Source organism: Drosophila mojavensis, unplaced genomic scaffold (assembly GCF_018153725.1).
Source record: "Drosophila mojavensis isolate 15081-1352.22 unplaced genomic scaffold, ASM1815372v1 contig_231, whole genome shotgun sequence".
Taxonomy (NCBI): Eukaryota; Metazoa; Arthropoda; class Insecta; order Diptera; family Drosophilidae; genus Drosophila; species Drosophila mojavensis.
In genome coordinates, this window is record NW_025318772.1 from 4,197,478 (window position 1) to 4,215,146 (window position 17,669).

The window sequence follows — 17,669 nt, forward strand, 5'->3', positions numbered from 1 at the left end:
TGCGGCAATATCAGCGACTGTTGGGCGTTCATCTCGAGCAGTTGTTGCTGCAGCAAGTGGAGATGCAGCTCGGCCAGCTGCTGCAGCAGAAGTTGCACCAATTGGGCACGGACCAAGCTGACTGTGTGCTGCCCGTGCAGCTGTACTGCGCCCTGGACTGCCAACAGCTGATGTCCGGATTTCAGGCGGATCTGGAGTTTCGCTTCTCGTGGGGCATGGTGGCCATATTGAAGCGGATACAGGCCAAGGTGCCGTTGCCACTGCCACAGCTGCCGCAGCTGCCCAAGCAATTGAATGGCCATCGTGAGGAGCTGATGAAGCTGCCCTCGCATGTGGGTGTATGGCTGCCGGATACGGAGAACTCAATGGGCGCCATGTTGTTGTTGGGTGGCGTCCTGACACGCACCTTGGGCTGGCGTTTAACGCTTACACTGGGCGCCGTCACAGGCGCCTTTTATGCCTACGAACGGATCAGCTGGACGCCGCGAGCTCAGGAGCGCAGTTTCAAATCGCAATACACGCAGCACTTGCAGCGCCGACTGCGCGACGGCTTACAACAAACGGCGGCCGGTTTTGGCCAACAGGTGCGCCAGCAGTTGACGCGCTCCATGCAGCAACTGCAGCGCGAAACGAAGCACAAACGCAGCGAGCTGAGCGAGGATCTAGCGATGCTTGGCAATGAATTGGCGCAACTGCAGCAGCATCAGTCCAAGATTCAAGCATTGCAGGCAACGGGCGAGGAGCTGCGGCAGCGTTTAAAAGCTTTTCAACAGCGCTATTTGCCTATATAAAGAAGAAGAAGAGGTGCTGTAATGTCTCTGATAAAGAAATTGTGCTCGTTTGGTTCCATTTATATTTTATAGTTCAGTATTCAAAGTTGATTTATATTTTATATTTGCCCAGACTTGATTAGTTTTGATTACATATAAAAATTATTATAATTTCATATTACTATCTTTAATTTTTTTTTTTTAGACCTTCAAGTTTTCCCTTTGTTTCAATTTCAAATTAATTTCATTAGCTTATTTTCAATTAAAAGTTGCCTTTGTGCTTGGAAATTTCTTCAAGTCCACTCGCAACTTTAATTACTTGATTAGATTGTGTTCTTAGCTGCAAGAAAAGGAAGAAGAAACAAAAACTAAAAACCCGTCAAATAGAACAGAGCAAAAACCAGTTTTTGCTTTTTTCTCATTGTTTTTCCGCAAGAAGCGCGCAGCGTCCATGTTAAAAAAAAAAAAAAAGAAGAGAAACAACAACTACAAGCAGCAGTAACAAAGCCAAAAGCAAAAGTTACAAATACAAACACACAGAAAACAGCTAAGCTCCGCCTCTGCTGCACACACTCACATACACGCGCACACACAGAGCAGTCACTGCTTGTGCGCATGAACAAAGGCCGCGTCGCAGCAGTCACACTCATACACACACACATACACACTCGCACAGCCACACAGAGGCACATGCATAGGGAGGAAGTGGATATAGTTGTCTCGCTTGCGCTAGCTGCTGTTGCGCCTGGTTTGAGCTGGCAACGCCATTTCTCTTTTGGGCTGGCTTCGCTGCCGACGTCGCTGCGTCCGCCATGGTGCGAAGCCGCCGTCCAGGCATTTAGAATCGTATTTGAATTTTTATAAACGCTCGAGAAACGCTCAACGCTTGACGCGCGCGTATGTTAGCTGCTCTTGCCAAAGAATTGGCTCAACGAAGAGGAAAATAAAAAAGAGAAGAGACCACGTTTTGTGCTGTGTTTTTTGACGTGGGCGTGGATAAAAAAACTGATAAAATAGAAGCAAAGGACTTTTAGCAAACGACAAGTGACATAGATGAACGATAAAAAAAAAACACAAAAACAAACAAAAATCAGGTGATTTAATATAATTAAATCGAAAAGTGCTAAAAACTGCGCCCAGACTAAACAGAAATAAATCTATAATATTTTTTATCGCATATGCATATGCATAAAAAAAAGTGAAAGTCTCGCTAATACGCGTGTGTACGTGCCTAGCATATATAATAGGAGTTACCAAACGTTAAACAGGGCGTAACTTAGTGTTCACAATAGGCGCCGCTAACAAACCTCTCATGTGACCATTGTGCGATTCTAATAAAAGCGACGACAACAACAACAACGAAAAGCCCAAATAAAAACAAATACACAAAAAATAAGAAAATAAAATCAAATCGTATTCATTTTTCAATATCGAACAATCAACTTGTGCAAAAAAGTCGGCAGCGGAAACTGTTGTTGTTTATTTTGTATACTGTGGTTGTTGCTGTTGCTGCAATTGTTGATTCTGCAACAGACGAACCGACATTACATAATTGTCAAAGAGTTGAAAAAAAAAAAAACTACCACCAACAACAACAACTACAACAACATCAACCATAACAATCGGCATTTATTGCAACAAATTTTTGTGTTCAATCCGCTTCAACAAAAGACCCAAAGAAAAAACCCCCGATTCCCACCTTTCAACTGTTGTTTGCCTTTGTTTGGATTACAAAAATATATTTCACGCTCGCATAAATTGCATTTGCAATTGCATAAAGCAAAGGTTTGTACGATTCGACATCCAATGTGTTAACTGCCCATACAGAGACATTCGATTTGACCGCATTATTTTGATTCGATTTTGAGATTGCAACATTTCAATCTGCGCAGCCCACAGTGGCCAATTGTGTGGCAGCTGTCTTTGATTCTAGCTCTAGGCCATTTGACCATTTGCTTGAGATAGTTCAAGATGTAGGATCTATGTATAATCTGAAGTTAAGCTTTGTCTGAATTAGTTGAATGAGATATTTATGCTTTTCTATAAAAGAATATCATATCCTATTGCTTATACATATTATATCCTATTCAACCCATGACTTCCATCAGTTATTTGGAATTTCTTTTGAGTGTCGTTCTTTAGCCTTAGATATAGAATAGATGATAAATATACATAGAGTTCAGAAGATAATCAAGCTATACTGTACTCTGTCGCTTACTCTGTGGATATTCATCTCAACTCTTTATAAGACGTTATGTTTCATGTACACAAATATAGCGTAAATTCTTGATAAATCCGTAAAATATTCAATATCAAGTACCGACGGCAAAAGGAAACAAGAGAAAAAAGTTATGAATAATATTTGTGTATGCTAGAAATAGTTATGCGGCATTGATCGGCTCATATAAAAAGTCCTATATACATATACAAAATTAAATATACATATTACATGTATATAAAATTTATATAATAATAAACCTAGAACAAAGTTTCCCAGATTCTCAGTATTAAAGTCATCTAAATTTGCTTAAGGAATTCTCACCTTTTAATTCGTTTATAGTCTCCACTGGCACTTTAGATTATTTTATTCAAATAAAATTTATGCTCAACAAGATCTCTCTCACTTATAAAATATTTATCTCTATTCCTCCTCCTCGCTATTCGCCTTTAAGATATTTATCTAAACCTCTTCATGTCCATAAGTTAGTTTTATTGACGGACAACGCCCTTACAATGTTTACCAAAACTTAGTTACTATAGCATCTGATTAGCATAAAGCATATGGCCAATACTGCCACGCCCCCACACACAGACAGAGACTTTAGCTATTGACAATTGATTGAATGAAACTTCCTGAAAGGTAATCAAAGATAAAACTTGGAAGCGTCCAAACAAAAGCACGATAGCTACGAAAATATAATAAAGCCTCAAATGTGGATAGGGCTGAACACCTTTTAGGCCGTTGTCACTTAATTGTTGGTGACAGACGGTACACACACACACACACGCACACACACCCACAGACACACACAATAGAAAACGCAGCGCAAATCGAATAATATTTTTATAGACATTTCCAACAATGCGGCCAAGCCAAGCAAAACATGCAGGCAACGGCAATGGCCAAGAACAGAAGAGACAAACAACAAGCCCAAAAATGATAAGTAAACAGTTAGCCAAATTACAGGCCTCAAACTGTTACACCAAAAAAAAAAAAAAAAGGCCGAATTAAATGCCAGCCCTAAAATAACAGGCTAAGGCCTAGAAAAAACATGGCCAAACAGCCGCTGCCTCGGTGCGTGTGTGTTGGCCACAAAATGGTCGCAGTGGAATGTATTTTGTAACCAATCGTAAGAATAACATTGAGCCAAGGAATTGTTCCAGCCAAGTTGCCAGTTGCTCCCTTCTCCCCAGCCCGTCCGTCCGTCCGTCCGTCCGTCCGTCCGTTTATTTATTCTAATTTCTGACCCTACTCAAGTGCCAACGGCAAAGGTCGTGAGCGTCGTCACAGCACTTGAGCGACCCGACCAACTTTTCTTACTTACTTTTCTTCATATTCCTTCTCATTTTTGTATGTTGTTTCTACCCAATTTTTTTTTTTATCTAGATGGCTCGAGTGGTTGGTGGTTGCCGGTTGCTGGTGGTGCGCGCCCACCAATTTTTCTTTTGGTTCGAGCCATGTTTATTATTTAGTTTGTCCAGCTACCACTTTTGGAATTTACCTTTCGTGGAACTGGTGTTGGCGATGTTAAGTAGTAATTTACTGATAATATGGGTGCCCATTTCTTTGCTTCTTCTCACTACCATGCCCACAATACTGTATGCAAATATTTGACCATGTTCAATATGGTGTGGCCCATTTAGGTAAGCGATACACAGACGCTTTGCTTTAGTTATTTGATTAGGCTCTTAGGGAGTGGGAGTGAGAGAATTCAAGGAATGTGAGGATATATCACGGGTAGTAGCTGCATTGATTTGAGTATACTTGCAAATAAGTCTAAATAGATCGTAACAGACTTGCGAATTTTGGATAAAAGAATAACTATTAATCATAATCCATTTTTTACCTAATTTCATTATCATTTATATCACAAATTCATTTTCGATATAACTGGAAAACTATAAAAGTTAGAGACATGAAATTTGGAGTGTAGATTAGTCTACAATACATACACTATTAAAATATTTATTTCTTTTGTCATCTACTACATGAGCTTAGGTATGCAGTCTCCTAATCTTCCACTACATTCCTTTCATCGGTTACTTATACCGTTAATGATTCTGCATATAAAAAACGTTAGTCTCCCACAACACTCCACTCTAGAGCACTATACCTCTGCCTTTTAGGAGACCTGTCAAAACGTATCATAAATTAAGCACATTTATTTGGAATTTTTCGCCTTTTTTAGCCATTTTATCAGCTGCTTCCGTGAGTTGCAGCTGATCTTTTGATATTTATGATTAATGATTGCTGCACTCCTGTTTGTTTACCTTTACGATTTGCAATCTATCCCACTGGGAAGTGCTACCGTATTTTTGGTATTTTCAAGTCGGGTTTTGCTCATGGGATTATATTGGGATGGAATTGGATTGATGATGCTCCAGAGACTTGTAGCTGGCATCAAAATATTTTTGTATTTTTGGTATATTTACAAATATTTATTGAAAGTGCTTGCCTCTTGGGTTCTAATGCTCTCCAACTACATTCATGTATTATACAATTGATCTATGCTTGGATGACTTGACTTAAATGCCATTTAAATGCCACCCACAGGTGAATACATTCGCTTACCCTTGGATGAGCTGCTCAACGACGTGCTGCAACTGCCTCCCTTTACGCTTGAAGACGACGTGGTAAGTGATCTCCCGCTCTCTCTCTCTCTCTCCTTTTCTCTGTCTTTAGCTGCCCCATCTAATTTTTTACTTTCTCTGCACATTTTTAGCTACACAGCGATTCGGTCGCTTCCACCTCTCAGGCCGCTGCTGCTGCTGCCGCATTGAATAGCAAACCGGCTAAGCGTATTGTTTCTGAAACGGGCGAGGAATTGATCTTTACTGAGGAGGAGTTCAACGATAGGGATAACGGGGCAAGCTACTCGGTCAGTGATTTTGATGATCTGCAGGACTCTGTGGGTTCGCCGCTCTTCGATTTAGATGACGACGCCAAAAAGGAATTAGACGAAATGCTACAATCAACCGCACCGCCCTACCATCACGCCCATCCCCATGCCCATGCCCATCCCCATAGCCACACGCACCATCATCATGCCGCCGCTGCCGCCCACCACCATCACGCCCACGCCCACCATGCGGCTGCCGCTGCAGCCCATCAGCGTGCGGTCCAGGCGAGCGCCAACTATGCGACCATGGGCTCCACACCGGGCAGCGCCTTTCAGCGCCAGCCGCCCAGCTCCGCTGGCTACCATCATGGCCATCATCAGGTAAGCCATTGATTCGAATCCTTTTAAGTGCCAGCATCCGCCATATACAACTCTTTCCCCCACATACATGTATATATAAATATATATTTATGTGTATATATTTATTCGTGTACATTTAAAGCCGCATTCAAGGATCATTTGCACGTCGTTTTCGAGTGTTTTTCATCTTCTTGATTCATTTTTTCTTTTTCTTGACTTTTTTTCTTCCATTTTTGCCTCGCTGCCTGTGCTTCGTTCTCGAGCACTTGATCTTGGCTCGCATCATTGTTGTTATTCTTTATTTATTTTTTTTTGTATTTTCGTGGCTGTTTGTACAAAGCTTCAAATCTGGTTGTATATAACACGGCCCGGTTCAGCTTCGCTCAGCCTTCTTCATCCGTTCCGTTTCGTTTCAGCCAGCAAAGTTCGTCAATCTGTGGCTTTTGTTGTAACTGCCTCATCAAAAAGATTGAGGCGAGCAACGAAAATATCTGTACACATAGTATAGTATATATATATATATGTATATATGTAGAAGTTGTTGTTGGCTTCATCTGTTGCTGCTGCTCTTCAGCTGCGCTCAAGCCTTGTAAAGATTCTTTTTGGCTTGGCTGCCCTCACGATGTGTCTGATTTGTGTGAAGCTCTTGCTGTTGCTTGTTTCGTTTGTTTGCGCAGCTTGGCTGCTGCAAGACAACCAACACCAACACCACCACCCCCGCCCCTGCTCACCGCTCTCCTCTCACCAGCTTGCTTAACTGCCACCTATTGATATGATTTTGAATTGATGGGGCAAGACAACTATGTGACTCACAAGCGAAATTCAGGCACAAACTGTACCAAATTTAAGGCTTATTTCCCATGAATATAAATGGTATTATTAGGCAGGACCTGATTTACAGAGTTCGACTTGTAGACTTGTAGATAGAAAATCAAGTGCGCAAAATAAAGCATAGTATATAAAGGGTATATTATGATATCATATTAGTTGGGTACATAACATATATATTTTATTCGATTTTCATTTAAGGAGTCTGATTAGATTGTTTAACGTTAATGTTACCAAGTGAAATGCCTAATTAAAATATTTGCTTACTCTCTCTCCTATGTTCTATGTTTAATGTTAATGCTAACACTTCTGTTAATGCTAACAATAATGCTTAGGTAACTGTTAGATATGAATGCCTCTATTTCTCTCTTCTGTCATTATCTTTATACACTTCTATCAGGCTGTAAATTTTATGATGTCTTTGATCTATTTATATTGAGTTCTAAGTGTCTTCTGACAGCTTATAGTGTCTGGTGTCTAATCCGCACGCAAAGCCAAGCAAACAAGTGTAGCGTCAAGCGATAAAACCACCAAAAACCACAATAAACCACCAAAACATGTGTCCTCGCTACTGAATGAGTAGCTGCTCAAAATATTTAGCCTGGCTCTTTGCGCATGCGCAGGCATCTAATGAAGCTGAACAAAGGCAGCCATACAATAGAGTGAAGAAATGCAGCTACAGTTGACAGATAGAGATGGAGAAAGAGGGAGAGAGACGGTGTGAGAGCTGAGCAGTCATGAAGTCAGCGGCAATTACTTTAAAGTCTTTCTTTCAAGCCGCTCGCTGTGGTCAGCCGCAAGGGATTAGAGGCGAATACCGTGTACCCAGGAACCCTCTAACTGTAACCCCTATATATGGCAGACTATCTCTCTGTCGCTCTACCTTGATGCTGTTCAGTTTTTGGTGAATGCACAGCAGGTTGCGGCTGCGGCACTTGCATAGCCAAAGCCATTTAATGAGCCAGATGATCTGTATTTGGCATTCGCAGGAAGCGCAACGGCAAATCCTCGCATCTAGGGTTTTTACCCAACTCCTTCTCTGTCTCCTTGTATAGCTCACTCTGTCGCCCTGTCTGTCTGTCGGTCTGTCGGTCTGTCCGTCTGTCTCTTGGTTCAACTGTCATTAGGCAACTCTGTCGATCTTGATTATGATTATGCAATGCGGTGTGCAAAGTGTCAGCTTCCTGATAACATTTAATTTGCCATTTGTGCGCGTAACTAAAACCCCGGGCTAAACCCTCGATCTGCTCACCAACTTCCCCATTCCCCACCCCCCCTACCCCTGCTCGGCCTGCTAATTGCAATCACAATACAAATACAGAAAAAAAAAGAGGGGCACAAAAAAAAACTTGGCTTAGCTTGGCGTTCATTAATGCCATTTTGTTGTTGTTGTTGCTGCTGTTGTTGTAGCAATGCGCCACTTGAGTTTTTCCGCATGTGCGCCGTGTGTTTATTGAATTCGGTGGCACTTGCCGCCCCTCCGCTGCCACGCCTCCGTTGCCGTTGTCTTGATTGCAGCTGAACAGCGGCCACTTCAATTGCCGCTGCAGTAGCCCCTGCAATTAAATCTCCATTTAGTAAGCGCGAATACAGCAACAACAACAACAATAACAACAACAACAACAACACAAAAAGTATCTCTTAATGCTCGCAGCCCTAAGCCCGCTGTCTGCCGTCGCGACTTCCCCCTGACGCCTTAATCGTCGTCGTCGCTTTAATTATGTGAATTTTAAATATTTACAAAAAGCGCTAAGCACAAAATCAGCGCAAAAAACTTTATTAATTATTTTACAGCATCTTCGAGTTATATACACAATTTTTTTGCTCTCGAGTGTGAGAGTGTGTGTGTATAAGTTTTTTTCTTCTTTTTATTCAATTTATGTAAACAGTTTGATGGCTGTCGCGCTGTCCTCTTGAGACTCGTAAATCAAATTAATGACAAAAAGAAAGAAATACAGCAAAAAAATTGAAATAAACTGCGATTCAATTTGATAGCAGAGTAAGGAAGACAAAGAGAGAAAGATGTGAGCGACTATCCAAAGACTATCTTTAGTTATAGCCAAAGATTGGGAGTTTCCTTTTACAGAGAAAGTTTGTGAAAATGCTTGATGTGCATTCGGCAGCAATCGATTGGCTAATTATTAGCATTAGAGCTTAATGATGGGAGTTATTTGTTTTAAGATCTCTACAGTCAATTAATAGTACTTTAGGGGAGAGAAGAGTCTAGAGATGGCCAGCAAGTGGCATACAGTTGATAGATATTGAAATATTCTAGCTTCTAGCATATAAACATAAAACGAAATGAGTGAATCTAGATATATTTGAGGTTATATTTTATATATTTTTAATTCAGCTTAAGATCAAAAGTGCCATTATTATTCGTAAATAATTAAATAAATTTTAGAATTAATGATTTGTTAGTCGATTATTTTTTATGAATTAGCTAATGTTATACCGCGACATTTCAGCAAAATATAATATACAAAATATACAGTCGATGAGATTTGAGGATTGACGATCGTCTTAAGAGATTCGAGAGTCTCAATAATAAGGCTATTCACACCAAGTGAAAGAAGCTTAAGTATAAAAGAGAATCGCGCCAATAATAATAGAATAATTTTGTTATTCTGAGAATCTGTTATGACAGCTAAAAATAATTTATATAACATAGGTTTTTTTATGTACTACAAAAAAATTGCAGCTTAACACTTGGTTATAATCATGTTTCATAATTTAGAAATATTTTTAATATAAATAAATTCGTAAATATATACAGCTATAAAACTAGTTAGTGTTAGCTTTTGTGATTAGTGGGAGATATGCCCGTTCTTATTGATTGATAGAACTTGCCTTAAGTCAGGGCCAAGCTTTACGAAATTTGTATTACAACCCACTAAAAATAATATACTCGACTAGTTCATTATCCCATATTCATGTGCCTAATCCCATCAGTATCAATTGAATTGATTAAACACATAGAGTCAAAAGTTAAGCTGCTAAGCTAATTATCATATTTAAGCTTCTATAACTGCATAGTAACGATCGGTGGAGCATATCGAATATCGCTGAAAGTCTACTGCAAACGGTACTCCAAGAACTTCTAGCGGCTGCAGCCTGAATCTAACGGCAAACATCTTCAATGAAAGCAACAGCTCAAACATGGCTATAAGTATGCGTGTGTGTGTGTGTGTAGAGATTTGTTAGCCAGCTACCGTATCTAAGCCTCAACACTTGGCTTTGCTTTGCGTGTGAAACGCAACAAAACAATGGCCAGTGGCTGGCAAACTAACACCAGAAGTTAATGACAAGACAGTGACAATTGAAATTACACACAGACGCCCAGACACATACAGCCATAGACTCACATACACTCACACACACTCACACACACATACAAACCAGAAGCACATGTACATGCACATGCAACTGGCCAAAAGTAAACGCCCCGTTTACCTGCCCTGGCGACTGGCTTTGGCTTGTTGTTTTACCTGTTTGCCGAGAAGAGCGTGTCGAGGCATATATTAGAGATGTGTGAGCTGTAAGTTGTATGCGTGTGTGTGTATTGTTGTTTATACAGCCTCACACACACACACACACATGCACACAGATACTCACTGCATTCACCTTGCCTTTGCATCTGTATCTCAACATCAACATTTGTATCTGTATCTGTATCTGTAGCTGTATCCGCGCAACTGTCAGTCAACGTTGTCTCGTTCCCCAGTCAAGGAGTCAAAGTCGACATTCAGCCGTTCACCGGTTCGGTTCATTTCAGTTTTAGTTCAATTTCGGTTCGTTCTTTACTCTTTTTTTTATTTTTGATGCATCTTTGCTCTGCGTGTGTGTGTGTATTTCTTTTTTTTTCGCTCTTTCACTTTACACCTACTCAGGGCCCGTCGCGTCATATTTCGTGTTTGTTGGAATTTATCGCAACTCAATCTGAATGTCAATGCCGGCCGCATCCTTCAAAATCGAATATGATTTGGGCCCGGTTTTGTTTCTTTTTGATGGCTTTGCGGCTTTTAGCGCTTAATTGCGGCGTTTAACAAATTGTTTCGGGGAACGTGCGAGATCCTCGCGCTCTCTCACTGTCTCCCTTTCCCTCTCTCTCTCTCTCTCTCTCTCGCTCGCTCTGTTTGTGTGTGTGTTAATATATGTGCATATATTTCAGGCCGGCGCCCACGCCTGGCTGTATGCAATGCGAAGAGCTCGTCTGGCATTAGTTAAGCAAATAAATAAACCAAAGCGATAATTAAGAATAACAAAAGCTCAACTAATGAAGTCGTCTCACAGCACGAACTCTGTCGATCAGTTAGATACAGCCTCAACTACAGCTACAGCTACAGATGCAGATTCAGATATAGCTGATGCTGAAGCTGAAGCTGAAAGGCTGAAAAGCAACCCAAATCGAAGACCGACCGCTGGCTGTGGCACTTGTCAAACTGTGAAACGATATGAAAAAAAAAAAAAAATGTTTCATTTCAATTTCATGTTGATCGATCTTTTGGGCAACAACAGAAATCGCCCGATTGATACATTGTGCACGTTTTTTGGCTTAACCGATCGCCGAGACAGACATACAGACAGTGAGACGGACGGACAAACAACAACAAGCCTGGCTTTACTTGCAGCGCAATTTGAATTTGGTTTTTTTTTATATTTATATTTATTTTTTATTATTATTTATAGCTGTTCTTTTTTTTCGTGTCTTGTCTGCGGCTTATTGTTGCGCATTTCTAGAGAATTCCGTAAACGGAGTCTTGCATGATTGATCGCTTATTTATTAGTATATTTCACAATGAGCAGGCCCCGCTCTCCCTCTCCATATCTCTCTGTTGGTCTCTAAACCCTTTTCGTCTCTTGTTAATACATCAACAGTTTGTGCAGCTTCTCGTTTTCACACACAAACACAAACACACACACACACATAATTTAATCATTTGGTCTGCATTTTCCATTCCACAGGGCCGCATGCCGCGCCTGAATCGTACCGTTTCGATGGATCGCTTGCAGGACCTGGCCACCTACTTTAGCCCCATACCGAGCATGGGCGTGGTCGGCGGCGTCTCCGATATGCCGCCCTATCCGCCACACTATACCAGCTACTCGTATCAGAGTCCCGGCGTGCCACCCAGCGCCCAGCACGCGGCACAGTACGGTCAGTCGGCGGCTGCCACGTTGCCGCCGCCGCCGCCACCGTCATCCGGCCCGCATCATGGCCACGGCCATGGCCACCATGCGGCCATGCTGCATGCCAATTCGACATTGGGTGACCTCTGCTCGGCCGCCGGTGGCCAGCCGCATTACGGTCACAATCTGGGCTCAGCCGTCTCGTCCAGCATGCATTTGACTAACTCCAGCCATGACCCGGATGGCGCTGCTGCTGCTGCGGCTGCAGCGGCCGCCGCTGCCGCTGCCAGCAGCAACTACAAAATGGAACACGAGATGATGTATTATGCGGTATGATCGAACATGAATTATGATCCCTATGCTCAGAGTGCTAAACGATTTGTTATCTACAGAACACCTCTTCGGACGTGAATCACACAGATGGTTTAATCAACTCCTTTTTCAACGATGAGGATCTTCACTTGATGGATATGACAGACAGTAAGTGATTAACAATATCTCAATTTCAAAATTAGCTAATATACTAAATATAAAAGCACTGCAGTCAAGACTGTTAATAATTTAATGTTAGAAAACTTTTCATGCGTTTATTAGGTCTGTCACAAAGCCAGTTACATCAGAGCTTTTCACAATTACATTAGATAGGGGCAGTAAACCAGATATTCCATTGCTTCATAAAGTTTTCTTTTTGTTAAGTTGCTTGGATGTGAGCTTAAAGCTCATAACGAATTCAAAGCATTTTATGCTAGAGACTCAGGCGGATGTTTTTAAACAAAATTTAGTAAATATTTATCTATTGGGTAAAAAAGCTAATTTATGTATTTTTTATTTAAACAAAAAGCTAAAAACAATTGTTTCTATGTTGACTAAGCTTTATGTAGAAATGTAGAGAAAGTTTTTATTTAATGTAGTTGCTATATACATTTTCTGTTCAGCATTTTTTTTTTTTTTTTTATTACTATAAAAATCATGAAACTTGTATACAATAATTGCAACCTAGTGTCAAGCATTTATGTCAAAAGCCAGGGCGAGTTCAGTTTGAGTCACACCCACAAGCGCTGTGTGCTCGGTCAGAGCTTTCACTCAAGAACATCACTCACTCCAATTGAGCGGGCATAAAGCGAAAAAAAAAACAAAACACACACACACACTTGCGCCAGCTGAGCAACAACAAAGCACACACACAAAACACATACGCGCACGAGAACTTGAAAACTGGCGAGCTTTTTTGACTGTCGCGTCATATCTGTGTTGTTGTTGCTGCTGGCACATTTAGCTGTTCGCATTTTTATTGCTCTGCACTGCTTTGTCGTGTTCTGATTAGCATAAAATTCGTAAAATTAGTTTAAATTTGAGTGAAGAATAACAACGCTTGCTCAGCGGCGTCAGAGCTCGATCGTTGCCACGTTCGGCTCTTGCCGACAACTCGGCCCGCTCGTGTTTCGCGCTCAATTCAGTCAAAAAATTAAAAATGAGCATGAGAAAAGCAAAGCAAAGCAGCAAGAACACCGAACGAGTCCGAGTCAATCAGTCGAACACGAACAATCGAATACGATAGTGAAGTAAATATGTATAAATATTTAATGAAATATAGAAAAAAAGAAAACAATAATATTTAAAAAAGGAGGAAACTGATTGTGTGCAATAAACGTGACTACAAATCAAATTAATTAACAGAATTTTAGAGAAAAACGCACTGATAAATGAAACAATGACGCACTTGGCACATTAAGCAAACGCTAGCAACTGCTAAACATACTAGAATTCATACATGCATAGAATTATACGTGATACACGGACAGACAGACAGACACACACATACACATCCATGCAAACTCAGATGTATTGGTGCATCACGAATTTAGAACGTTTGATGACGCGCGAGTAACGTATTTGTGAGCAACGAAAAAAAAATTAAATAAATAAAATAAAACATCGAAAATAATCGCGCAAACGAACACGAGAATCAGCCCCAAAAACGGCTGCCCAGACTACTGAATACGCAAATCAACAGGTGAGAGTGAGGGGAAATATGTATGTGTGAAAATAAGCAGAGCATTTGATAGCGCCTGAAAGAAAAGTGATGGCAGTGTCAGCGAGCGGCGTAGACAGAGGCCGTGGCCGAAGTGAAGGCAGAGGCAGAAGCAGAGGCATTGGCGTCGGCGCCCAGTGCGGGTGGTGGCCGTCGCCGCCGTCAGCGCAGTCGGTGTTTTATTTTTATGCTCAGGCGTACGAAATGTTAGTATGAAAAGCACAAACCCCATTTAATTATTTGCCGCGTAACAATTTTTTTCATTAGTCATGCTGCGCAACCAGCTCTGCTGCGACTGTTGCTGCTGCTACTGCTGCTGCTGATATCAGCAAAGTTGCGCAGCGACGACATCGACAGTGTTCTAAAGCGCGCACTCTCACGCGCTCTCCATTGCTCTCGCTCTCGCGTGCGCACACACACATGGGCACACAACTGACAACGACATTCTCTCTCTAATGCACGATCAGCAAGTTTTGTTGCTGTCGCCGTTGGCTGTTTACTATTTTTAAACTGCTGAGTCATTTCATTCGAAGCAATAACGTTAAAGCACAATATCAGAATTGATATGTGTGAGTGGATGTATGTGTTTATGTGTACTATATCGTTATATTCTAGCGTGCTTAATTTATAAATGTTTATATTATATACGCACTTATTGTTGATGTCGCATCTCTCTCTCTCTACTCACTCTCTTTGTCTCGATGCATTTCTGGCATAAAATGACAAAAAAGTTAAACATTACGTTATTGGGTTACGTGTTTACGTTTGCGCCATTTTTAGACAAAGACAGCATATACATACAGACGGACAATGTAGTATGTGCGCATTTCGTTCAGCCAGCAGGTAAAACGTGCAAAAGCTTTAACTGTTATCTCCATATAACTTCCGTTATACGTTAGGTTTCTTATATTATTTTGTGTTCGTTATTTTCTATTTGAATTTGTTATAATCGTGGCAAGTTCCAGGGCGTATTCATTGCACTTGGCCCACTGATAAGTTCGACCTACAATTTTGTATTCAATTTTGCCCAGTCATCAATGTTTATGGGCTTGACCTTGCCTAGCCGGCAGACGTACTTAGGCAGACTAGCTACAGATGTATGCACACATATACATATTCACATGTATAGGCACTATGTGTATGTGTGTGTGTGTGTGTGTGTGTATAATCTTATAATAGGTTAGCTTAATCAGCTCACACATACAGATAATGAGCCAAAAATTTACCTAATTACATGCCCTCAAGTGCGATGATAACGCTTGTGACTTATCAGTTCTACGAATAACGTGAGGAACTATGTAATTTTTAAAATCATGTATATAAGTAAATTTAGTCTTATTCCCATATTTTTCCATTGGAGAGTATTATAGCAAAATTTGTGATTTATATTTTATTAAATTAGAAATGGGATGTTATTTTTATCAAATTGTTTCCGTTGATACCGTTTATACCTTCAGCACAGCATATAAGCTCACATGGTTCAACGATAAGATAATGAAATAAGAGATCCGAAAAGAACGCACAACAGACATTGTCTTGAACATGGGCATAAGTGTAGTATATAGAGGTGTATGTACGTAGCTAGCGAGCTACACCCAGTGAGAGACACGGTAGACCTGGTAGCTTGGGGACTGCCTGCCACTGATAGGCGGGCACATACATATGTATGTATGTATGTGTGTGTGTGTAGATAAGGAGAGTCGAAACAGACGATAAGCACAGTGTGTGAGATGATAGCACGCTTTACGAATATGGCAAATTGTGCTGAATAATCGATGAATGCAGAAATTGTTAATCTATGTAGAGAGTGAATGTGTACAGTAAGAGCTGGCTGAATGAAACTGCTTTGAAGAACTAGTCAACTCTTTAGTCGCGGAACCAACTTAATTCGAAATACTACAGAATTTCGGAGAATTCGTAATAAATGAGTGTAAAGTTAAGATGTAGGTATATGCAGGCATATTTATTATTAGCTCGCTAGTCTTAGATATTTAATAAAAAAAGTGAAATCTCTTAATATAAACAGTATAATATTACATTTGCCGCGTGAGACTTTAATTCGAATCAGTCAAAGAAAGTTAAAGTTTCAAGACTTCACTGTACCTCTGTATATATATTATCTATCTATAGAATAGAACTAATTCCCCCCTTTTATCTCTTTGTCGCACAGGTTTCTGTCGCATGGTCGACAACAGCACGAGCAACACTTCCTCGGTGCTGGGTCTGCCCAGCAGTGGACATGTTAGTAACGCTGGCAGCTCCACTCTGAACGTAGCCAGCCATGCGAATGCCAACAGCGTAGCTGGTGGTGGTGGTGCAGTCGGTGGTGTTGGCTCTATGAGCGGCGTAGCAGCTGCGGGTGCAGCTGGTGCTGTGGGTGCGGCCGGTGTGGGTGGCATGACCAGTGATCTATTGGCCAATGGTGGCGGAGCACAGGGCGGCACGGATCGTTTGGACGCTTCCAGTGACAGTGCGGTTAGCTCGATGGGCTCGGAGCGTGTGCCTTCGCTCTCCGACGGCGAGTGGGGCGAGGGTAGCGATTCGGCGCAGGACTATCATCAGGCCAAATATGGTGGGCCGTATGACTTCAGTTACAACAACAATACACGCCAGCCGCCGGTGGCCCAGAAGAAGCATCAGCTGTACGGCAAGCGGGATCTGCATAAGCAAACGCCCAGCGCACTGACGGCCACAGCGGCACCCGTGGCAGCCACGCCCCAATCGCAGCAGCAGCAACAGCAGCCGCAGGTGCAGAGCATCAAGTACGAGTATGAGGCGGGCGCAGCGGCCTTTACGGGCAGCAATGTGGGCGAGGCAGCTGCAATGGCACCCGTCCTGTCCAAGGACTATCACCAGGCCTACGGCATGAGCGCAGCCACCGCCTTCACCGCCGACTACGGCATGCCACGTGCTCCATTGACGCCCCACGGCGTGGTTCAGCTAAATCACACGTACTCGTTGCAACAAGGAGGCACCGGAGCGCTGCCCCAAGGAAGTGTATCGCTAAGCAGACCGCATCCCCGAGACAAGAAGCCGCCGACAGCCAACAAACATGCCTCCAAGTCGAACAGCAGCGGCGCAGGCAGCGGCATGGAGGAGGAGCATCTATCGCGGGACGAGAAGCGGGCACGCGCCCTGAACATACCCATAGCAGTGGGCGACATCATCAACCTGCCCATGGACGAGTTCAACGAGCGCCTGTCCAAGTACGATCTGAGTGAGACGCAGTTGTCGCTGATACGCGACATCCGGCGGCGTGGCAAGAACAAGGTGGCGGCCCAGAATTGCCGCAAGCGCAAGCTGGACCAGATACTCACGCTGGAGGATGAGGTGAACACGGTGGTGAAGCGCAAGGCGGAGCTGAATCATGCTCGGGAACAGCTGAATGCCGAGCGAAAGCGCATTTCCAACAAGTTCTCCATGCTGCATCGTCACGTATTCCAGGTGGGTTGTCAACTGAAGCCAATCGCCAGTTGCCACATTTAGCTA

General features: G+C 42.2%; 1 protein-coding gene across 2 annotated transcripts in view; it reads left to right on the plus strand.

Moving 5' to 3' along the window:
- LOC6574898 (segmentation protein cap'n'collar) overlaps positions 1-17,669 on the plus strand; it is a 40,280-nt gene that overhangs the window by 20,993 nt on the left and 1,618 nt on the right. Inside the window, exons 6-10 of one of the 2 annotated variants that reach the window (XM_002000890.4) lie at positions 5,545-5,624; positions 5,714-6,211; positions 11,984-12,478; positions 12,541-12,628; positions 16,351-17,624. In XM_002000890.4, the coding sequence (XP_002000926.2) occupies positions 5,545-5,624; positions 5,714-6,211; positions 11,984-12,478; positions 12,541-12,628; positions 16,351-17,624 (2,435 nt within the window). Of the gene's footprint in view, positions 1-5,544; positions 5,625-5,713; positions 6,212-11,983; positions 12,479-12,540; positions 12,629-13,654; positions 14,163-16,350; positions 17,625-17,669 lie in introns of those variants that run through there. The other variant, XM_015167708.3, reaches the window with a different exon arrangement.